The sequence below is a fragment of the Miscanthus floridulus genome, chromosome 13 (assembly GCF_019320115.1).
Source record: "Miscanthus floridulus cultivar M001 chromosome 13, ASM1932011v1, whole genome shotgun sequence".
NCBI classification, from domain to species: Eukaryota; Viridiplantae; Streptophyta; class Magnoliopsida; order Poales; family Poaceae; genus Miscanthus; species Miscanthus floridulus.
In genome coordinates this window covers 86,401,259-86,425,049 of record NC_089592.1, presented here as the reverse complement: position 1 = coordinate 86,425,049, position 23,791 = coordinate 86,401,259, and the positions used below count along the sequence as shown (strand labels likewise).

At 51.7% G+C, this 23,791-nt stretch overlaps 1 protein-coding gene across 1 annotated transcript; it reads right to left on the bottom strand.

Annotated features, from left to right (window-relative positions):
• Positions 1-19,633: 19,633 nt before the first annotated feature.
• On the bottom strand, positions 19,634-19,936 carry LOC136500220 (uncharacterized). Its single transcript, XM_066495588.1, has one exon. It carries the CDS (start codon positions 19,934-19,936, stop codon positions 19,634-19,636), a length of 303 nt encoding a protein of 100 aa, XP_066351685.1.
• Between the last annotated feature and the right edge of the window lie 3,855 nt (positions 19,937-23,791).

Below are 23,791 nucleotides of genomic sequence, written 5' to 3'. Positions count from 1 at the left end.
TCCCTGAGGGTTTGTCGAGACTTGGCTTGCAGCCGCTCCTGTAGGGACTGTGTTTTGTTTTTTGAGGTTTCGGTGGGTGCGCGCGAGCGCACCCGCCGGGTGTAGCCCCCGAGGCCCTGGAGGAGTGGATTTACTCCTCCAGGGGCTTTTTTCGTATTGAGTGAGAAGTTTTTATCGTATTTACCGAGCCCACAAGTGCGAGTTCGGGTCGCGGGGTTTTGGCAAAGTCGCAGGGAGAGCCCCCGAGCCTCTGCACGGAGCAAGAGGGCGATCAGGGGTTCCCCTGACTTTTTGTGTGACCCTCATGCTTCCTTTTCGCTCGAAAGGAGGGGGGATATGCCAGGCTACCCTCGGTGGGCGCGAGCGATGACATCTCCGGTGAGCTGTTATCGGGTAAGTCCGAGTGGAGGCCCACGCCCCGTTCGCTAGGGGTCGGCTAGTGGTCCAGAGACGCACTCCAAGAGTACCAGAGGGTTTCTCTAGTGGGTGCCGAGGCCGTTCGCTGGGCTCCGGTGGCTCGGTGCCTCCCTACGGTGGGATCCCATTCAGAGACCTCCCTGCCGGTCTCGGACACGACTTAGGGCGTCCCAAGCGTTTCGCTTGCTTAGGCCTCGGCCCCGTGTGGGCTCGCCCGCGGTCGTCCCTAACTCTGTTGCCCTGGGGCGGCTGTCGAAACCCTTAGGGGCCCAGCCTCCAAACCCCTGGACCGTAATAGGCTCGGTGCCCAGTTCCTTCATCTGAAAGGAATAGGGTGGGGGGAATGTCTCCCCCATCGGCTTGACAATGACTGGCGCGCCTTTTGAGGCGATTTTCTAGGGAGACGGAACGACGCCTGCTGCTGCAGCGGTCGGGCGCGACGTGGTGTTAGCGGATGGGACGTAACTGTTCCCGCAATTAATGAGGGAAAGGTGGGCATGTGGGCGGTAAAATAGGATCGGGGTTAACCGCACCGGATCCGGGGAAAACTTCCCCGATTTCGTTGCCCGTCCATTTCGCCTTTACCCTGCATAAATACACAACGAGCCTCGCCCCTCCCCACCTTACCTTGCCCACGTTAGCTCTGCCCCCATTGAGCCGTCGCTAGAGCAGCGGGCACTAGGAAGAAAAAGGGAGAAGGGCGAGCCAGAGAGAGAGAGAGAGAGAGAGACAGAGAGAGACAGAGAGACAGACTCACCGCCGCATTCGAACCCTCCACCGCACTCATGGCCAGCGACATTGTTGTCATCGAGGCGAACCCCTAGGATCCATCTGACGTCACCGTGGAGACGCTTCAGTCGCTCGTCGACGGCGGACTCCTTCGTCCGGTGACTGACCCCAATAGGCCGGAGTGGATCGCTCCGTCGGGCGAGCCGGAGCCGAGGCCTCGTGGCGGTTACGTTGTGAGCTTCGTATCCTTTCACGAGCGCGGTCTCAGCGTTTCGGCGGACCGGTTCATGCGGGCGCTCCCACACTACTATGGCGTGGAGCTCCACAACTTCAACCCTAATTCCATTGCGTAGGCGGCCATCTTCATCGCTGTCTGCGAGGGGTATTTGGGGATTGCTCCCCATTAGGAGTTGTGGCTCCACCTCTTCCGGGCGGGGCATACCACAAAGCCGACGGGCACGTTGGGCACGAGGAAAGCGATGAGGGCCGGCGGGTGCACTCTCCAAGTGCGCCAGGACCGCCAGCACATCTACATCCCAGCCCAGCTCGCGTCATCCAATCGTTGATGGTACACGAGCTGGTTCTATCTCCGCAACGATGATGGCGGGCTTCCCCCCTACACTGGGCGGATTGTGGGGAGTTGCCCGAAGAGGTGGAAGTACGGCGTCCCGAGGGAGGATCAGCCCAAGCTGTAGCCGCTCCTGGAGGGGCTGGAGAGGCTACGGGGCCATGGCCTTACTACGGCCGTGGTCGTGGCCGCCTTCCACCGCCGGAGGGTGCTGCCGCTGATGGCTCGGTGGCGGCGGTTGTTCGAGATGAGGCCGGATGAGCCAAACGAGGGCATCCGGATGTCCTCCTCCGCCCTTTCCGACGAGGAAATTCTTTGCCGAGTGGGGGAGACGGTGGAGGCGAAGCTGAGGGGCAGTAACCTGACCCCCTTCGCGATGCGCCCGTCGTGGGGGTTCCTCTCGCTGGTAAGTCACGTACCACTGTAACCCCCGGGGCGTCCACATTTCTTATTGCTTCTTGTTCCCTTATCTATGTTCGCCGTACCCGCAGGAGATGAGGGACGTGTGAGCCTCCCCGCTGCCCGTTCCTAAGGACGCAAGGCGGCGGGCGGCTAACCGGGCGCACGTCGAGGCATAGAAAAGGCGGAAGGACGCCAAGGTGGCGAAGCGCACGAAGAAGATCCTTGCGCGTGAGGAGCTAGATAAGCGCCACCGGCAACAAAGGAAGGATGGCCTCCCATTGGAGGAGTCCCCGTCGCCATCGCTATCGACGGATGCCTCGGACGGAGATGACGAGGGCGAGATGGGGCGGTGTAGCACCCGGTTTTAAAGACAAAACCAGATACACACTATATGTGAGCCCAGGAAGTCAAATCTCACATATAGCCACAAATAAGGGTAATATCAAGAAACAATACTTATTACATAACGTATTAGTAAAAAGGAAAATAACCTCAGAGTAAAGACAGCGGAAAGTTGACTCCGATCTTCTGGCAAAGACTCCAAATCCACAGGGACGACTGACTGGTTGACCACAAGCCTAACTCCTCCAAACCAGCAATCTGCTACCCATCCGGGATTTTTTATCCAATGTATAGGAAAATAAAGCAAGCGTAAGTACATGTTGTACTTAACAATTATATCATGGGGTTCATGAGGCTCAAAAGGACTGACACTGGTTTACTGCGATTAGCTTTAATAGATCATCTTTTTAAAGCAGTTGGGTGGCAAAGAATTTATCATTCCCATAAACACATGATCGGGTAAACATGAATAATGTATAGCATAAACAGTTGATCATTAGTATCATCATTATCCATTAGTGATCATCTCTATTCCATAAGGGTCCAAGGCCGCTCGTGTCCGTGAGCATGGCTGTTATAACAGTTTTATACTCTGCAGAGTTTGTACACGTTCACTGTGAGTTTGATTTACCCTTTCGCCCGAGGTAGCTATTCTCTTGACCCACTTCCAAGGAAGGTCGGCAGGGTTCACTATGAAGCCTTTCAAAGAATTCGTCTAACAAGTTAGGGCCGCCAGACGTATGTGGCCCATCTCTAGGAGTGGCAAGCGTGGGCATCGCAGCACGGTACACACTTCCCAGTAGCAAAGGAAACATACCCCACGCCTCAAAGGTAACCACTAACAAGCTAGAAAAGATCCCCATACTGAGCTAAAGCCAGAGCCATATGGCCCTCACAGCTGTACTGTAAGTCCCGGATGATCGCTTACAGATAAGTCCTTAGGGAGAGGAATCTGAAGCATATAAACACTCCAGCTCCCTGGTTCCATGTTACTAAAAAGTCATGTTTTAATGTTTATTGCATATACCATTAGTCAAGTTACAAGATCATGATTTTGATTAAGCACTAGCAAAAACTATCCAATGTAATTACCCAAAGGTGTCAAGGAATCCAGGATATCAATTAGCTAGGGAATTTACTACAGTTGCCAAGGTAGACACATGCAATATGAATTAAGTGTTTAAATGTGAATAGGTAACAAGGATAGTCCTATGCTATACTTGCCTTACACACCGATCCTTCAGTAAGCTTTATTCTTCGATGTCTTTCTTCTTCTTCTTGATCACCACGTGTATCTCACCGACTGGACAATCGTAGAACACCACACAAACATCCATACACATACATGCATAGCATAGAGTTGCATCTATATCAGAACAGTACACCAATCATAGAAAAATTAAGTAAAAGAGATTGATATACGATTCTACGTATCACTATGATCACACAGTCGCGAGAAGCACGCTAATCGAAGCTACGATGAAAAAGATACATCTATCGAAAGATTTGCTTAATACGTGGAAAAGAAACTATAGGCTTCGTTTATGTTAACTATATGAATTCATATACAAAAGATATTTTATAAACAATATGGATTGAATCAAGTCAATCTTAGATTTAAATTATAAAACAAAAGTAAAACAAATCATATTTTATGTATAAAACCTAGTTGCATAATCTTTAATCAAGATATGATTTAAATTATGATTTTTATGAAATAGTAATATAGTAAACATCATTACTAATACGTAGATCTCGTCGTTATGAAACAAACGCAACTTGAACGGACTATTTTGGAGTTTAAATAAATAAGTTACGATTTAAACAAGTTTTACTTTAATTAAATAATAGATTAAATCTACTCATGAATTTCAAGTGTTGAAAACATGCCTAACAGTAGTATAAACACGTAGATAACGTAAATACGGTCCTAACGCAATTCGAACGGATCAAATCGGACTTAAAACGCAAAAGTTACACATGAAACAAGATTCAGTGGCATTCGTGTAAATATTTGAACTCAAATTTGAATTAAAACAATTAAAAATATGAATTTAAATGTATTTTGGACTGGGCATACTATTTCTGGAATTTACAGGGTCCTGAACGAATAAAATCAGGGCGGATTTGTAATTATTTTGAACTAAATCGGACTGCGGGTTGATTCTACAAAAATAGAAGGGCTTTTCTGCAAAAGAGCGCGGCTGACTGGGGGTTTGACTCGTGGCTGCTGACTGTGCGCCACGCGGCAGCCGCTGGTTGGCGCGGTGTGCCACGCGTGCGTGGGCGCGTGCCGACGCGGCGGGGTGGACCGGGTTCACGGGTCGCTGTGGACCGACAACACAATGAATCGGTATGATCTAATCTCAACCGCCCGTGCAGGATCCGGCGGTGAGGGACACTCAGGATATGTTCCAGCGACAGCGCGGTCATCACCGGCGAGCCCGCCATGGCCGGCGGCGACTGTGCTTGCGGGTACGGCGTTCTAGGGCGCCAACTGCAGAAATGGGGGCACCGGGAGGTGGAGAATCTCACCGCGAGGTCGACGGTGGTGGTCGCGGCGTCCGGGAGGGCTCCGAAGCGGGTCGTCGACGGCGATGGCGACTAGAGAGAGAGAAAGGCACGTGGGTGAGAGGAAATCCGAGCAAAACAAAACCGAAATCGAGAAGGGGAGGCACCTACGGCTGCGTCGGGTCGTGGCGGATCTCACGGGCGCGTCGGCGTCGAGGATTGAGGCGCGGGTGAGGGAGATTGCCGGCGGTGGGGAGTTGCTGGACGCGAGCAGAGGAAAAGGGGAGAAGGGAGGCGCTCAGTTCGGGCTTTATAGGTGAGCAGGCGTGGCGTACAAGGAAGGGGGAGCGAGGCGCGTGGGCAAGATGGGGCGCTTGCCTTGTGGGAGAGACGGCGGCGGTGGCTTGCCATGCATGGCCACGCCATTGACGGGGCGGAGGAAGGAAAGGGAGCGGGAAAGAAAGGAAAGGAAGAAGGCAGGCGCGGCGCTGACATGCGGGACCGGCAGCGCAGTGAGGGGGAGAGAGGAGCGGACGGCGCATGCGGTGAAGAGCTGAAGTGGTTGCAGCGCCGAGCTGGGCCGCGCGGAGTGGGCCGATGCGGTGCAGGCCGGTGCACGGGAGAAGGAAGAAGGGCGCGCGGGCGACACGCGAGCTAGGCTACTGAGCGGGCCAAAGCCAGGAAAGTGGGAAAGATGGGAAGGGAAGGGAGGCGGGCCGCTAGCGGTGGGCCGAGGCCTGGAGAAAAAGAGAAAGCAGGGGAGAAAAGGGAGAGGAGGCTGCTGGGCCAAATCCGGGAGTTGGGCTGAAAGAAGATGAAGTTTTTTCCAAATTCAATTCTTTTCTATTTCTAAATTCTATTTCTTTTCTTAATTCAAAACCATTTCAAATATGAACCAAATCAAGCATAAATATGATTTCAATATACTTTCTAATTCCAACATAGATGAACCAATTTTTGGGAAGTTTCCAAAAATAACTTTTTAAGTTCTTACATTTTCCAATTCCTTTTCTTTTTATAATCTTCCAATTCTAAGCTAAATTCAAATCCAATTCGAGTATGGTTTCAAAAATACTTTCCCATTCAATAAAAATGAACAATTCTATTAGGCTTTCCAAGATAAACTTTACAACTTTAAAAATACTTTTATTTTCTAATTTTCTTTTCTTTCTTTTCTTTTATTTCAAAGCCATTTTCAAACTCTTTTCAAAAGCATTTTAACCATTTTGACTTTTAAACTAAAACCACTCAACCAAGAAAATTAAATGCAATAGCATGTATGCATCAAACATATTGCTACCTTATAATGTATTTTAATTTAATGAAAATTTTTATTTTGCTATATTTTATGTGCACAAAAATTCATAAATAAATCATTTTAGCTCTATTTTAAAAGAGGTAAATTTTAGGGTGTTACAATTCTACCCCCTTAAGATGAATCTCGTCCTCGAGATTCGGAAGACGTCGACTAAGAGATGGGAATACTCTATCCTTGGATTCTTCTTTACTTCCTCATGTAGTTCCATCGTCTTTATAAAGATCCACTTTACTTGCATACCTGTCGCTCTTACTCCAAGTAATTTGCCTAACTAATTCCAAAACTTTGACAGGTTCCTTGAACAACTCTCTGGTAACCCTAATCACTAGACCATAATTCTATTTTCTCATATGTTCACCTTTCAACAAGGCTTCCTTATATTCTTGGTCCAAAAGAGAATCTACCACTAATCTTCAAAACATTAATGATCCTAGTGACGTTGCTTGAACTGGGAATACAACTCTTAATCCTTAGTGTCACTCGAACCTTCTTAGCACAATTCTCTGTTGCTAAGGGCATTGGCCATGACTTCGCTTCTCGAAGTGATAGCATTTTTCCAAGTCACAATCAATCTCATTCCAACGAGGTTATCACAAGCTAAAGACCAACTTGGTGAAGATGTCCTATATATTCTTGTGATCCTCCTAGATATTACTTTTTCCTTCAAGAAGATGGTACTTCCATGCTTCGCAATGGATAACTCCAGATAACAGGTTAGTTCAACTCACGCTTATAAGGACACATCATACACCTTCACAAGATGCATTATCGTAGATACAAAGCTCTCATCTTGATCTACAAGCTAATACTCAGGTTTTACTTTGACCTCTTGGACTCCTTCAAACACTTGACTGAAGTCTCCTGATCCAAACTAACTTAAAAGCTCCTCCGGTAGCTTTATCAACATCTTGCTGGTCTTGGATAAACCTTTCTTGGACTTCTAACCAAAACTCATTGAAACTCTGAGTTCTCTCTTACATCCTTGAGTACCACCATGCTTCCGCTGCGCACTCTGATTTCCGCTGTGCAAACTCGAACGTATGACACTTCATCTTACCAATTCTTCAACTTGGCTACCCCCCTTAAGATGAGACAAACTAGGGGACACCAAAGTATAGCTTGCATCCTCTTGTGATTGTAGTATACTATTGTTCAGAATTTTCCTTAGGATTTTTTTGATCGTCCAAAATCAGAGATATGAACCGATAAAGACAGGCTGTTCTAAAGACAAGATAGGGAAAACGGAAGAAAACCGTAACCCAACTTTTTATTTCATTAATCCTTATACCTTAAACCTATAAACTAAATGAAATTGCGGGAACACCCAACAAAATCATTGCAATCATTACAAAGATGCAAAACAAGCATAACATAATGACAAATCAACAAATCACTTAAAAATGCATAACTCATTCATTGACTCACTTGCGATACTATCGTTTTTATTACATAAGGGGCACAACTCCTATTTCTTAAAAATGGCATGATTACAGGGACATCTCTCGCATGGGAGTGACGCGTCATCCACTACATCAATTTCATCATGGGCTTCCCTTGTATTGTGTGTCACCATCGTTTGTTGGTGGTAGTCCTGTATTGACCTAACTCTGGCTACCTCCATGGCATAATTGTTGATCCTTCTATGGGCAAGATTTAACATAATGTCCTTCCTGCTGGCAATGATAACACTTCCTCTTTGCTAGATCCTTAGTGATGTCATACTCCACAGAATTGTTGCTTAGAGTATTGTTAGCTTGCTGACTCTGTAAATTCATCTTTGTTTGACTAGACCGCTTTTTAGCTCGCTTGATCTTTTGGGGTTGAAACTCCGTGTAGGTGATTGTCCACCCATCTATGCATACCTCATGTGGAAAGACTGGAGTAACCTTAGCTTGAGAAACTTCTAATTCTTTAGAGTATGAGTTTATCTGACTAGGGATTGGAGTTGGATGTGACGATGTAATAGAACTCAAATGTTGATTGCTTCCCAATTCTGACTCTGGTGAGATCTCCTTTCTCTTCTTATCCACATTGTCCTCAGGTATAGGCTGAATACCTTCATACTCAATTCTTTCTCCTGACGGTGCAGTTAGAAGCACTGAACGCTGGGCATACTTGATCACTCCTTTACAAGTAGATAGCCATCCTATTCCAAGAATGACATCAATGTCCACTAACTCTAATACAATAAGGTTTGCTTCAAATTTTACTCCTTTGATGTTAAGACTAACTCTGGGGCATTTGCGGTTTGCCTTCATTTCTCCTTCTAGGGTCTTAACTATCACTGGTCTCCTCATTGGAAGCATAGTTATCTTATGTTCCTTTACATATGCACTAGAGATAAATGAATGTGAAGCTCTGGGGTCAAATAGCACTGTGGTAGAAGCTGAGTTTACTTGAATGATACCATACACAACCTCCTTAGCCCCATGAGTAGTAGTCATATCCACATTATTCAATCTTCCTTGGATGTAGTTTTTCTTTGCTTTACTTCCTTGCTCCTGTTTCTTCTGGACCTTCTGTTCTTGCTTCGGTTGTGGGTGATCTTGGCATTCACGTGCCATTCTTCCAATATCTTCATTGGACTTCATATTCTTCCAAGCTTCTACTACTTGTCTCTTCACTAGTCCCTTTGGTATGTTGGTTTGACCTTGTGGCAAGCACTGTTGAAAACTCTTAGGTTGAGCCATACCTTCTGGTGCTTGTAGTTGCATAGCTACAAACTTCTCCTTGTTGAATGCAGTCAAGGGCAATGTAGCTTCATCCTCCTGACCTTTGATACCGGTGGTCTCCTCATTACGATCCATCTATATAGACAAAGATAGAGGATTGAGAGTAGAGACAAAGTTTTTATAACAGACAGAGGCGGAAGTGAGCATAAATTTTAGCAAATAGCAAGGTTGGAGAGAAAACAAGAACTCAGCAAGATAAAAGCATGCTAAAACATCTAGTTCTATCTAGGCTTGCGTCCTACAGTCAGCATTGCTCTGATACCACTTTGTAGCACCCGGTTTTAAAGACAAAACCAGATACACACTATATGTGAGCCTAGGAAGTCAAATCTCACATATAGCCACAAATAAGGGTAATATCAAGAAACAATACTTATTACATAATGTATTAGTAAAAAGGAAAATAACCTCAGAGTAAAGACAGCGGAAAGTTGACTCCGATCTTCTGGCAAAGACTCCAAATCTACAGGGACGACTAACTGGTTGACCACAAGCCTAACTCCTCCAAACCAGCAATCTGGTACCCATCCGGGATTTTTTATCCAATGTATAGGAAAATAAAGCAAGAGTAAGTACATGTCGTACTTAACAATTATATGATTTATATCATGGGGTTCATGAGGCTCAAAAGGGCTGACACTGGTTTACTGCGATTAGCTTTAGTAGATCATCTTTTTAAAGCAGTTGGGTGGCAAAGAATTTATCATTCCCATAAACACATGATCGGGTAAACATGAATAATGTATAGCATAAACAGTTGATCATTAGCATCATCATTATCCATTAGTGATCATCTCTATTCCATAAGGGTCCAAGGCCGCTCGTGTCCGTGAGCATGGCTGTTATAACAGTTTTATACTCTGCAGAGTTTGTACACGTTCACTGTGAGTTGTGATTTACCCTTTCGCCCGAGGTAGCTATTCTCTTGACCCACTTCCAAGGAAGGTCGGCAGGGTTCACTATGAAGCCTTTTAAAGAATTCGTCTAACAAGTTAGGGCCGCCAAGCGTATGTGGCCCATCTCTAGGAGTGGCAAGCGTGGGCATCGTAGCACGGTACACACTTCCCAGCAGCAAAGGAAACATACCCTGCACCTCAAAGGTAACCACTAACAAGCTAGAAAAGATCCCCATACTGAGCTAAAGCCAGAGCCATATGGCCCTCACAGCTGTACTGTAAGTCCCGGATGATCGCTTACAGATAAGTCCTTAGGGAGAGGAATCTGAAGCATATAAACACTCCAGCCCCTTGGTTCCATGTTACTAAAAAGTCATGTTTTAATGTTTATTGCATATACCATTAGTCAAGTTACAAGATCATGATTTTGATTAAGCACTAGCAAAAACTATCCAATGCAATTACCCAAAGGTGTCAAGGAATCCAGGATATCAATTAGCTAGGGAATTTACTACAGTTGCCAAGGTAGACACATGCAATATGAATTAAGTGTTTAAATGTGAATAGGTAACAAGGATAGTCCCATGCTATACTTGCCTTACACACTGATCCTTCGGTAAGCTTTATTCTTCGATGTCTTTCTTCTTCTTCTTGATCACCACGTGTATCTCACCGACTGGACAATCGTAGAACACCACACAAACATCCATACACATACATGCATAGCATAGAGTTGCATCTATATTAGAACAGTACACCAATCATAGAAAAATTAAGTAAAAGAGATTGATATACGATTCTACGTATCACTACGATCACACAGTCGCGAGAAGCACGCTAATCAAAGCTACGATGAAAAAGATACATCTACCGAAAGATTTGCTTAATACGTGGAAAAGAAACTATAGGCTTCATTTATGTTAACTATATGAATTCATATACAAAAGATATTTTATAAACAATATGGATTGAATCAAGTCAATCTTAGATTTAAATTATAAAACAAAAGTAAAACAAATCATATTTTATGTATAAAACCTAGTTGCATAATCTTTAATCAAGATATGATTTAAACTATGATTTTTATGAAATAGTAATATAGTAAACATCATTACTAATACGTAGATCTCGTCGTTACGAAACAAACGCAACTTGAACGGACTATTTTAGAGTTTAAATAAATAAGTTACGATTTAAACAAGTTTTACTTTAATTAAATAATAGATTAAATCTACTCATGAATTTCAAGTGTTGAAAACATGCCTAACAGTAGTATAAACACGTAGATAACGTAAATACGGTCCTAACGCAATTCGAACGGATCAAATCGGACTTAAAACGCAAAAGTTACGCATGAAATAAGATTCAGTGGCATTCCTGTAAATATTTGAACTCAAATTTGAATTAAAACAATTAAAAATCTGAATTTAAATGTATTTTGGACTGGGCATACTATTTCTGGAATTTATAGGGTCCTAAACGAATAAAATCAGGGCGGATTTGTAATTATTTTGAACTAAATCGGACTGCGGGTTGATTCTACAAAAATAGGAGGGCTTTTCTGCAAAAGAGCGCGGCTGACTGGGGGTTTGACTCGTGGCTGCTGACTGTGCGCCACGCGGCAGCCGCTGGTTGGCGCGGTGTGCCACGCGTGCGTGGGCGCGTGCTGACGCGGCGGGGTGGACCGGGTTCACGGGTCGCTGTGGACCGACAACACAATGAATCGGTATGATCTAATCTCAACCGCCCGTGCAGGATCCGGCGGTGAGGGACACTCAGGATATGTTCCAGCGACAGCGCGGTCATCACCGGCGAGCCCGCCATGGCCGGCGGCGACTATGCTTGCGGGTACGGCGTTCTAGGGCGCCAACTGCAAAAATGGGGGCACCGGGAGGTGGAGAATCTCACCGCGAGGTCGACGGTGGTGGTCGCGGCGTTCGGGAGGGCTCCAAAGCGGGTCGTCGACGGCGATGGCGACTAGAGAGAGAGAAAGGCGCACGGGTGAGAGGAAATCCGAGCAAAACAAAACCAAAATCGAGAAGAGGAGGCACCTACGGCTGCGTCGGGTCGTGGTGGATCTCACGGGCGCGTCGGCGTCGAGGATTGAGGCGCGGGTGAGGGAGATTGCCGGCGGTGGGGAGTTGCTGGACGCGAGCAGAGGAAAAGGGGAGAAGGGAGGCGCTCAGTTCGGGCTTTATAGGTGAGCAGGCGCGGTGTACAAGGAAGAGGGAGCAGGGCGCGTGGGCGAGATGGGGCGCTTGCCTTGCGGGAGAGACGGCGGCGGTGGCTTGCCGTGCATGGCCACGCCATTGACGGGGCGGAGGAAGGAAAGGGAGCGGGAAAGAAAGGAAAGGAAGAAGGCAGGCGCGGCGCTGACATGCGGGACCGGCAGCGCAGTGAGGGGGAGAGAGGAGCGGACGGCGCGTGCGGTGAAGAGCTGAAGTGGTTGCAGCGCCGAGCTAGGCCGCGCGGAGTGGGCCGATGCGGTGCAGACCGGTGCGCGGGAGAAGGAAGAAGGGCGCGCGGGCAACGCACGAGCTAGGCTACCGAGTGGGCCAAAGCCAGGAAAGTGGGAAAGATGGGAAGGGAAGGGAGGCGGGCCGGCAGCGGTGGGCCGAGGCCTGGAGAAAAAGAGAAAGCAGGGGAGAAAAGGGAGAGGAGGCTGCTGGGCTAAATCCGGGAGTTGGGCTGAAGGAAGATGAAGTTTTTTCCAAATTCAATTCTTTTCTATTTCTAAATTCTATTTCTTTTCTTAATTCAAAACCATTTCAAATATGAACCAAATCAAGCATAAATATGATTTCAATATACTTTCTAATTCCAACATAGATGAACCAATTTTTGGGAAGTTTCCAAAAATAACTTTTTAAGTTCTTACATTTTCCAATTCCTTTTCTTTTTCTAATCTTCCAATTCTAAGCTAAATTCAAATCCAATTCGAGTATGGTTTCAAAAATACTTTCCCATTCAATAAAAATAGATAATTCTATTAGGCTTTCCAAGATAAACTTTACAACTTTAAAAATACTTTTATTTTTTAATTTTCTTTTCTTTCTTTTCTTTTATTTCAAAGCCATTTTCAAACACTTTTCAAAAGCATTTTAACCATTTTGACTTTTAAACTAAAACCACTCAACCAATAAAATTAAATGCAATAGCATGTATGCATCAAACATATTGCTACCTTATAATGTATTTTAATTTAATGAAAATTTTTATTTTGCTATATTTTATGTGCACAAAAATTCATAAATAAATCATTTTAGCTCTATTTTAAAAGAGGTAAATTTTAGGGTGTTACAGGCGGGGTCCCCTAGACCATCTCCCTGACGTAAGGGAGACGGTGCCCGAGGCGTCGGCTAGCAACCCGGCGCTCCCGGGGGGAGGAGGAGGAGCCGCCCTGGGGTCAGCGGTTGCCCGCCTCGGGGCTGAGGCCGACACGCCCGAGGAGCGGGTGTTGGGCAAGCGTGCCGTCAGCCCGGTGGGCTCGGTGGCAGCGGTGGAGCAGGTGGCGGCGGGGGCGACGCAACTGCCCCCGTAGAGGACCGAGGGGGCATCGGGGTCCGTTGAGGACCAACCGGCGCCGATGAACACGGAGGCCGTGCCTCTGCCGCCGCCACCACCTTTGCAGACAAGGGTCACCGTGCCGAAGCGGTTGCAGCCCCGCTCGAGGTAGGTGTATTTTTGGTGGAGCCACAGTGCTTTCCGTTCGTTCTTTTGTCTCGTGCTGACCCTGTAAAGTTTTGTCCTTAGCCAGAAGCGACCTGCGGAGGTGCCTACCTTGGCGCCCCTCAAAGCGCTCAAGGTTAACCCTGGCTCCACCGCCCACTGGGTGGTGGAGGCGCAAGCCACCCTACAACGTGGCGTGGCGTCAGCTAGGGCCGACCCGAAGGAGCCGGCCACCCAAGGAGGGGCCACCGAGGCGGCCCCAACGTAGGCAGGGAAGGGAGCGCCTCCGCCCCGCGATGGCGAGGCCCGTGGGTCCGGTGGGGCCGAGGTTCCCTTGGCTGCCGAGGCCATCGGGATCGAGGTCCCTAGGGTTTCACAGGCCGGGGCGACGGAGGCCACGGCGCCTAGGACCGCCAGAGGCGCAGCGGTGGTGGCCGGAGCTCCCACGACCACCGAGGCCACGATAGCGGAGGCCAGAGCCCCCGGGACCATCGAGGCCACGATGGTGGGGGCCAGAGCCCCTAGGACTACCGAGGCCGACGTGATTGCGGCGAGGCTGTCGGCCCAAGAAGTGGAGATGAAGGCGGCAGAGGTCTGGATGGCCCCCTTGGTTCAAGGCCCACCGTCGTTGCGGGAGAGCGCCCGGGAGGTGGAGGTTCTTCCGATCTCCTCCGACGATGCTTCCCGGGCGCAGGAGATGGTCGACGCCGAGGTGGCCGGTGCCGTGGAACAGCCGGTTCCGACCCTAGGTGAGGGAAGCTCGGCCCTTGCGTGGGTACGACCCGAGCCCCGCGGGTGGGATCACCCGCGTGTCCTGTGGCAGAGCCAGGACGACCCTAAGGTGGAGCCTCTATTCGCCCTCGAGGACGCGGCCGAGGGCGGGCACTGGGACACGTTCGAGCAGTACCGCCAGCTGGCGGAGCGGTCACTACGGACGGCGCTGTCCGTGGTGGCCGACGATCTACCCAGAGTCGCCCAGGTTCGTGCTTTCTTTTCATATGCGGTGGTCTTTTTCTGAGTTTTCTTTGTAGGGATTGACCCCTATTCTGTTTCCTCTAGGAGCTCGAGACCTAGTCCCTTGGGAAGTTGGTCTTTCTCCGGCGGGAGAGGGACATCTGGGACTAGCTTCAGCGGCAAAAGGGCCTTCTTGCCGGTGCCAACGAGCTCCTATCGGCGCGGAGCACAGAGGTGGAGGACCTCTGCCTTCGTTGTGCCGATGCGAAGGTCGAGGCGGTCACGGATCAGGAGCAGGTCGCCCCTCTAGCGGCGTGAGTCAAGGAGTTGGAGGAGGAGCTGACCCGCGTGGCCGGTGAGCGGGACGCCTTTAGGTCCCAGGCTGGAGAGGCCACGGCCTTGAGCAAGGTCCTTGCTGGGCAGCTAGGGGCGGAGCAGTGTGCGCACTAGCTGACGAAAGGCGCCTTGGATGAGGCCCTTATGGTGGCCGAGGCCTCGCGAACTGAGGCTGTGGTTTGGAGGGGAAAGGCCGAGGGTGAGTCCTATTCCCCTCGTTTTATTCGCTTTTTCTTATGTTCGCTCCCTAACTCCCTAGTGTAATGCAGAGCTGGGGAGTGAAGCTTCTAGGGCGGCCGAGGTTTCTCGGGTCGAGGCCCAGCGCCTGAAGGAGGAGGCCGACGTTTCCCGGGCTGAAGCCCTGCGCTGGAAGGAGAAAGCCGAGGCCTCTCGGGTCGAGGCCCGACGCTAGGAGCAGAAGGCCAAGGGTGAGTCCCGTAGGCTTCCATCCCTATTTGGCTTGTTTTCCCTCATGCTCAACCCCATTCCGTTTCCTATGGCGTAGAGTCGGAGGCGGAGGTCACCCGGGCAGCCGAGGCTTCCGTCGCGGTGCAGACGGTGCTCGAGACCGAGATTAGGGAGCACGACGTGCTGAAGGGTGCCGCCCGTACCACCTGCAAGGCCCTAGAGGTCGAGGGGGTTCAGTCAGGCAGCTCCCTTGGGAGCCGTCTGATTGCACTGAGCGGTCAAGTGCGTGAGTGGCTCCGAGGAGCGCTGCATACGGGAATCAAGCATGCACTGGCCGTCATCGCCTCGCACTACGTTGGTGTTGACCTCCAAGCCATCAGCGATGGCTATGTCTTGCCTGATGATGATGCGGAGGCCGACAAGGTGGTGACGAAGCTGTTAGAGGTGGCGGAAGTCCCTGGCACGGCGCTGGCAATGTTGTTTGAAGAGGAGGTGGTCCCTCCCCTACCATCTACCAATGCTGGAGGTCCTGAGCCTTGACCTGGGCCCAAGCGGCCATGTAAATAGAATAGGAATTAACTTTTCATCGTAACGCTTGTGGCCGTCGAGGCCTTTCTTTTAAAGTACTCGTGTTTCTTAATCGTTTGTCTTATATTTCCGAGCCTCTGCCCTCTTGTTGTCTCTGATCAGATTTCTTCGCAAAAAACTTCCTTAGAGCCTAAGCCGTCCCTTGGGCGAAAGGTGGTGAGGGAGCGCCATAGCCCAGAGGCTTAGCCTGTCTCATGACTCTACTGGCCCTCCGGCCCTGAGACGGGCTTTCGGTCCTTGGGTTTTTCACAATCGATTTGTCAGAGCGTGTTAGAGGGTTTGGCGTAGGAATTTTTCGAAAAATGACTAAAAAGTGGTGCGTGGGACTTAGGGGGGAATCCCCCATCTAGCCCCCGAGGGAGGCTCAGTTCTGTGGAGGCAGAGCCGAGTCTCCCTTATAGTGTTATCATATTGCCGAGACCCACGATGGGCTCGGGGGGGTTTCTCGAAAAATTAGAACAACTAAAGAACGCTTCTCAATTGTATTCCAAGGAACAATATATACAATGCTTGGAAATTTAAGGGAAAAAGCGACGTAGTTGTTCTATGTTCCAAGCATTGGTGAAGATTTCGCGCTTCTCGTTGGCTAGCTTGTACGTCCCGGGCTTCAGCACTTGGGCGACGATGTACGGCCCTTCCCATGGTGGGGTCAACTTGTGGCGGCCCTTGTTGGTCTATGTCAGCCTCAACACTAGGTTGCCTACCTTCAGGTCTTGGCTTCGAATGCGCTAGGCTTGAAAGCGCCATAGGGCTTGCTGGTATTTGGCCGAGTGCAGCAGCGCGACGTCTCGGGCTTCCTCCAGTTGGTCAAGTGCGTCCTCGCGGGTGGTGCGGTTGCTTTGCTCGTTGTAGGCCTGTAGCCTCGGGGAACCATATTCCAAGTCAGTGGGGAGGATGGCCTCGGCTCCATAGACTAGGAAGAAAGGCGTGAACCCCATGGCTCGGCTTGGAGTGTTCCTCAGGCTCCAGATGACTGATGGGAGTTCGGCGAGCCATTTCTTGCCAAACTTCTTCAACCGGTTGTAAATTCTTAGCTTGAGGCCTTGTAGGATCATGCCGTTGGCACATTCTACTTGGCCATTGGTCCTTGGGTGTCCTACGGCCGACCAGGCCACATGGATGTGGTGGTCGTCGTGGAACGTCAAGAATTTTTTGCTGGTGAACTGTGTCCCGTTGTCGGTGATGATGGTGTTAGGGACCCCGAACCTATGGATAATGTCAGTGAAGAACAGCACTGCTTGCTCGAATTTGATTCGATTGATCAGACGAGCCTCGATCCATTTGGAGAACTTATCGATTGCTACCAGTAGATGGGTATAGCCCCCGGGGGCCTTTTGTAGAGGCCCGACCATGTCGAGCCCCCATACGGCAAACGACCATGTAATGGGAATGGTTTGGAGGGCCTGGGCTGGGAGATGTGTTTGCCGCGCATAGTACTAGCATCCCTCGTAGGAGCGTACTAGCTTGGTGGCGTCGGCAACCGCCGTCGGCTAGTAGAACCCTTGGCGGAAAACGTTTCCGACGAGCGTCCGAGGCGCTGCATGGTGCCCGCAGGCCCCTACGTGCAAGTCCCAAAGCAGGGCTTGGCCTGCCTTGGTGGTGATGCATCATTGGAGGACACCAGAGGGACTTCGCCTGTACAATTCGCCATTGCAGAGGACGTAAGCCTTGGCTCGCCGCGCAAGCCGTCGGGCCTCGGTCCTGTCACTAGGAAGCTTTCCCTGAGCAAGCCAATCAAGGAACAGGACTCGCCAGTCCATGTCCTGGTTGGTCTAGGAAGGCTCTGCGTTGACTTCCATGACCTCGGGCTCGGCCGAAGAAGTCTCGGCGGCAAAGGGGGAGTTGAGCCCCGTCGTGGGTTCGACCGGTGGGCCCTCCTCTGCTGCCAAGGCATAGTCAATGGAAGGTTTGTGGAGGTCCCTGGCAAAGACGTTTGGGGGGCCGGAGCCCGCACCGAGGCCATCTTTGCCAGTTCATCGGCGGCCTCATTGTACTTCCGCGCGATGTGGTTGAGTTCGAGACCATCAAACTTGTCTTCTAGGCGTCATACCAACTTGCAGTATGCCTCCATTTTGGGGTCGAGGCAGTTCACCTCCTTCATAACTTGATCGACGATGAGCTGCGAGTCACCTCGGACGTCGGGACGTCGTACCCCAAGTTCGATGGTGACTTGCAAGCCATTGACGAGGGCCTCGTACTCGGCCACGTTGTTGGAGGCAGCGAAGTGGAACCGTACCATGTAGCGTATGTGTACTCCGAGGGGCGAGATGAAGAGCAGACCCGCGCCTGCCTCGGTCTTTGTTAGAGACCCATCGAAGTACATGGTCCAACATTCTATCTGGATTTGAGCAGGTGGCAGTTGGGTGTTGGTCCACTCAGCCACAAAATTAGCCAAGACCTGAGACTTAATCGCCTTCCGAGGCGCAAAAGTCAAGGCTTCCCCCATAAGCTCGACGGCCCACTTGGCTATCCTGCCCGAGGCCTCCCGGTTATGGACTATCTCTCCCAAGGGGAAAGACGATACCACGGTCACTGGGTGGGACTCGAAGTAGTGACGCAGCTTGCGCCGGGCCAGGACTACGGCGTAGACTAGCTTCTGGATGTGGGGGTAGCGCGTTTTGGTCTTGGAGAGCACTTCGCTGATGAAGTAAATAGGTCGTTGGATGGGTAGAGCGTACCCTTCTTCCTGCCTCTCTACCACTATGGTAGCGCTGACCACTTGGGTTGTTGCGGCGACGTAGAGTAAGAGGGCCTTGTCCCTGACCGGCGGTACCAGGACGGGTGGATTGGTGAGCAATGCTTTGAGCCCGTCAAGGGCTTCTTCGGCATCGGGGGTCCAAGAAAAGCGTTTGGATTTTCTCAAGAGGCGGTACAGAGGCAGGCCTTTTTCGCCGAGGCGCAAGATGAAGCGGCTCAGGGCCACAAGGCATCCCATGACCCTCTACACTCCCTTGAGGTCTCGGATTGGTCCCATGCTGGTTACGGCTGATACCTTCTCTGGGTTAGCCTCGATGCCACGTTCTGAGACTATGAACCCTAAGAGCATGCCTCGGGGAACCCCGAACACACACTTCTCAGGGTTGAGCTTGATGCCCTTTTCTCTAAGGCATTTGAAGGCTATCTCCAGGTCATCGACGAGATCCTCGGCCTTTTTGGACTTGACCACAATGTCATCCACATAGGCCTCGATGGTTCACCCAATGTACTCACCAAAGACCTAGGTCATGCACCGCTGGTATGTGGCTCCTACGTTTCTGAGGCCGAAAGGCATAGTCACGTAGCAGTACATGCCGAACGGTGTTATAAAAGAAGTCGTGAGCTGGTCAGACTCTTTTATCTTGATTTGATGGTAACTAGAGTATGCATAAAGGAAAGACAGAGTCTCACATCCCGTAGTGGAGTCAACGATTTGATCGATTCGGGGTAATGGGAAGGGGACTTTTGGACAGGCTTTATTCAAACCGGTGTAATCTACACACATCCTCCACTTCCTATTTTTCTTCTTGACCAACATAGGGTTAGCTAACCACTCTGGATGGGATACCTCCTTGATGAATCCGGCCGCCAAGAGCTTCTGCAACTCCTCGCCAATGGTCCTGCGTTTTTCCTCGTCGAATCGGCGTAGGCGTTGCTTCACCGGCTTAGAGCCGGTCCGGATGTCCAAGGCGTGCTCGGTGACCTCCCTTGGTATGCCCGGCATGTCCGAGGGACTCCACGTGAACATATCGGCATTAGCGCGGAGAAAGTCGACGAGCATGTCTTCCTATTTGATGTCGAGAGTGGCACTGATCCTCAGCGCCCGGTCGTCGGGGCATGCAGGGTCGACTGGGACGAGTTTGACGGCCTTCGTGGGCTCGAAAGTTCTGGCTCGATGCTTGGGCTCAGGCAGGTGGCTGCCGAGTCGTTCAAGGTCGACGATGAGGCTCTCGGCCTCCACGAGAGCCTCGGCGTACTCGACGCACTCGACATCACAGTCGTATGCATATTCGTATGTTGACTCAAAAGTGATGACACCGTTGGGACCTGACATCTTGAGCTTGAGGTAGGTATAGTTGGGGATCGCCATGAACTTGGCGTAGCATGGCCGCCCTAGGATGGCATGGTAGGTTCCTTTGAACCCAACCACCTCGAAGGTAAGGACCTCCTTGCGGTAGTTGGAGGGGGTGCCAAAGCAAACAGGAAGGTCGACGCGCCCGAGGGGTCGTGTGCGCTTCCCCGGCACGATGTTGTGGAAAGGTGCGGTGTCACCTCGTAGCCATGATCGATCGATCTCCAGGAGCTCCAGGGTGTTGGCGTAGAGGATGTTGAGGCCGCTGCCTCCGTCCATCAACACCTTGGTGAGTCGGGTGTTGCCGATGATTGGGTCGACAACAAGTGGGTACTGCCCAGGATTCGGAACATGGTTAGGGTGGTCATCCCAATCGAAGGTGATTGCTTCCAAAGACCAGTCGAGGTATCGGGGAGTGGCTACCTTAACCGAGAAGACCTCTCGGTGTTCCCTCTTTTGCTAGCGCGCCATAAGGCACGCCGAGGGTCCGCCAAAGATCATGAAGGCATTGTGTACCTCAGGGAACCCTTCATCCTTGTCATCGTCCTGGTCGCCGGCGCCCTTCTTCTTGGTATCATCGTCGGGGAGCCCGAGCTTGGCGTAATAACGCCGGAGCATGGTGCAATCCTTGAGGGCGTGCCTCACTGGGCCCTGGTGATAAGGGTAGGGTTTCTTAAGCATGTCGTCGAAGGGCCTAGGGCCCCTAGGGCCTCGGGGATTCTTGCGTTCTGCGGCCACGACCAGATCGGCCTCGAGGACGGCCTGCTTCCCCTGGTGACCCCTTTTCTTTCTTTTGGGGAGGTGGGGAACCGAGGCCTCGGGGGCCTCGTCCCTCCGCTTCCCCTTGGCATCGTTCTCGGGGAAGATGGCCCCAACAGCCTCTTCGCCCGTGGCGAAGTTGGTGGCGATGTTGAGGAGAGCGGCAACCGAGCGCGGCATGTTCTGGCCTAACTCTCGGACCAAGTCTCGACAGGTGGTGTCGGAGAGGAAAGCCTGGACAATTTCTGAGTCGCCGACGCTGGGCCACTCGGTGCACTGTTTAGAGAAGCGCTGGATGAAGTCTCGGAGAGTCGTCCGGTTTCTGGTGACTGCTCTTAAGATCCTAGGAGTTTCCATGGCGCACGTATGTGCCCTGGAAGTTCCCGACGAAGACCCTAACCAAGTCGCGCCAATCATGGATCTGTGAGGGAGGGAGGTGTTCGAGCCAGGCTCGCACTGAGTCTGACAAGAGCAAGGGGAGGTTGCGGATGATGAGCAGGTCATCGTCCGCGCCGCCTAGCTAACAAGCCAGGCGGTAATCGGCAAGCCAGAGCTCGAGGTTGGTCTCACTGCTATACTTTGTGAGGTTGGCTGGCTGGCGAAATCGGGCTGGAAACTGAGCGTTGCGGATGGCTCTGCTGAAGACCCGAGGGCCAGGTGGTTCAGGAGAAGGACTGTGGTCTTCCTCACTGTAATAATGGCCGCCCCGATGCGGATGGTAGCCTCAGGCGGGCCCCTCACTGTCGTGGCGCCGTCGTCGGCCGACCACCTCGTGGTCGCCCTGCGCCTCACGTCGGTTGTCGAGGCGGTCGTGGACCGAGGGGACCCTATTGATTATCGGCGCCCGAGTGGGCTCGGGACGAACCGAGGCCTCCCTATCCTGCCGATGCGGTGCTGAGGGGAGGTCCGAGATGGCTCCACGCCGCCGAGAGGCGGAACTCTCGGCCTACTGCACCACGGCGGTCTCGAGGAGATCTCGGAGCTCGCCGCGAACCCGTCGCCCTTCTGTGGTAGAGGGCTCGGGCATCGCGCGCACTAGCATCACTGCAGCCACGACATTCTGGCTAGCACGATTGAAGATTGGGGGACGATCGTCCCCTTCGTCGTCGTTGATGCGGTGGTGCACGTCACGAGCCCGTCGCCGGGCTCTTCCGTCGTCACCGTGGCCCTGCTGCTCCTGCTCAAGAGTGTTTTGGAGCTGTTGCAGAAGGAGTCGATCTTGCTCGACCTTGGCCTAAAGCTCTCGGAGCTGCTCCAAGTCCAGGCGTCGGAGTTGTCCGAGGGCAAGGTTCTCGTTCCGTGCTGCCGGTGGGATAATGCGCGAGGGCGTGGCATCGCCCGTTCCCTGATGAAGCGGAGTACAGTTTCCTGCCCCCTCGTCCTCATCGCCCGTGCTTGGCATCCCAAGTCCGATGTGGAAGCACTCACGAGCGGGATCGTGAGTACCTTTGTCGTCAGAGTCGGAGTAGCCAAAGCAATAGTCACTCGCGGCCAGGAAACGGCGCATGGCTTCAGGGTCACGAAGTTCGGAGAAATCCGCTCCGGCCCACACCTCGTCCTCCTCTGAGGAGTCGACGTGGGAGTGAGTCGAAGTCACGGTATCAAAGTCGATGGCGAAGCATTGGTGGTGACCCGAGGGCTCCGCGTGAATGGAAGCGTAGGCATAAGCGTAGGAGGCGGTGGCATTTCTCAACCCAAAGGGGTACGGAGACAGTGCTATCGCTGGATTCCGCCTTGCCGGAGCCGGCGCCTCAGGGGGTAGCGGAGCATAGCTCGGTGACGGGGTGCTGCTGCATGCCACCGGCATCTCTCCCTTGTCTAGGCTCAGGCCAGACAGGTCCCCAGCCAGGGGCCCTGTGCCAACAGCTAGGCACGGGATACCGGCGGAGCGCGGCGTGTCGTCCTGGGTTCGCGTGATGTCAGCGTGGCCCCACTCGCGTTGTGCCTGGCGAGTGCGACGAGAGCGGCCGCCCGGGCGTCGCCTACACCTAGGCTGTGGGTGCGTGACGTCGTCGTCGGTAGGCGGGGCTCGGGGTGTGAGGAGTACCATGTCGTACTCGTGCCCAAGAGACATGAATTCTAGGCTCCCAAACCAGACCACTATGCCGAGACGCAGTGGTCGTACGGGGTCTGCCATCCGAAACTTGTTGGGATGACGAAGCTGACACGCAGAGGGCCCCTACCTGGCGCGCCAACTATTGATGTTTCGGACCGGGGGGTCCTCAACCAACTATTAAATTTGTACTGCGTGTTCCTGATCTCTGATGGTGATGCAAAGAGACACAAGGTTTATACTGGTTCAGGAAATCGATGCCCTACATCCAGTCTGAGAGATCGACCTTGTATTCCTCGCACCGAAGTGCTTGTAGTAGGGGGTTACAAGCTGGGTGAGAGAGGGAGCTAGTCCCAGGTCTCGGCGTGGAGTGAGGCGGGCTGCTTGAGATGTTGCTCTCTGGCAGCGGGGGAGCGTGCGTGTTACAGAGTGTTGCTTGTGCGCGTGTGTGTTCGTCCCCTAGAAATGACCCAGGTCCTTTCCTTTTATAGTTGAAGGGGGACAAGGGTAATACGTGTGCCAACTACACGGCGTTGTGCGAACGGAAGCGGCGTGTCCGAGTCCTGTAGCCTGTTCCTGTGGCGGCGTGACCGATGGAGTGGTCCGTTCTTGAAGTACTGGGGCGTCGTGCTGGTCACATCCGATCCTGTGCGTCATGGGAGCTCCAGGGCTACCTCGAAGCGGGCGCGTCGGTTGGCGCGCGGGTCACTGTAGTTTGACTGCGTGCGAAGCCGAGGCTCGGTTGGTGCCTAGGCTGAACCGTGGTGGGGGTTCTCGGCAGACGTGAATCTCGAGATAGCCGAGGCCCTATCATGGGGTGCCGAGGCTCGGAGGGAGCGGTTGATCTTGTACACTGATTCTGAGGCGATGATGACCCGGACTAGACTTCCCATGCCGCGTTGTCTTCGGGGCGGGGGTTACGGTGTGCATTGTAGTGCATGCGCTGATCGTGGGCACAGCGCCAGAACACAGTGGCCGGTAATCCCCGCTGTGCCTTGTCCTAGCTGGTATGGCGTTGATGCGACTCCTTGTCCCGTTGGCCACTCCGTGGTGTCGAGCCG

Coding starts and splice junctions, on each gene's coding strand:
- LOC136500220 (XM_066495588.1), bottom strand. CDS start 19,936: ATGGCGATCCCCAACTATACCTACCTCAAGCTCAAGATGTCAGGTCCC.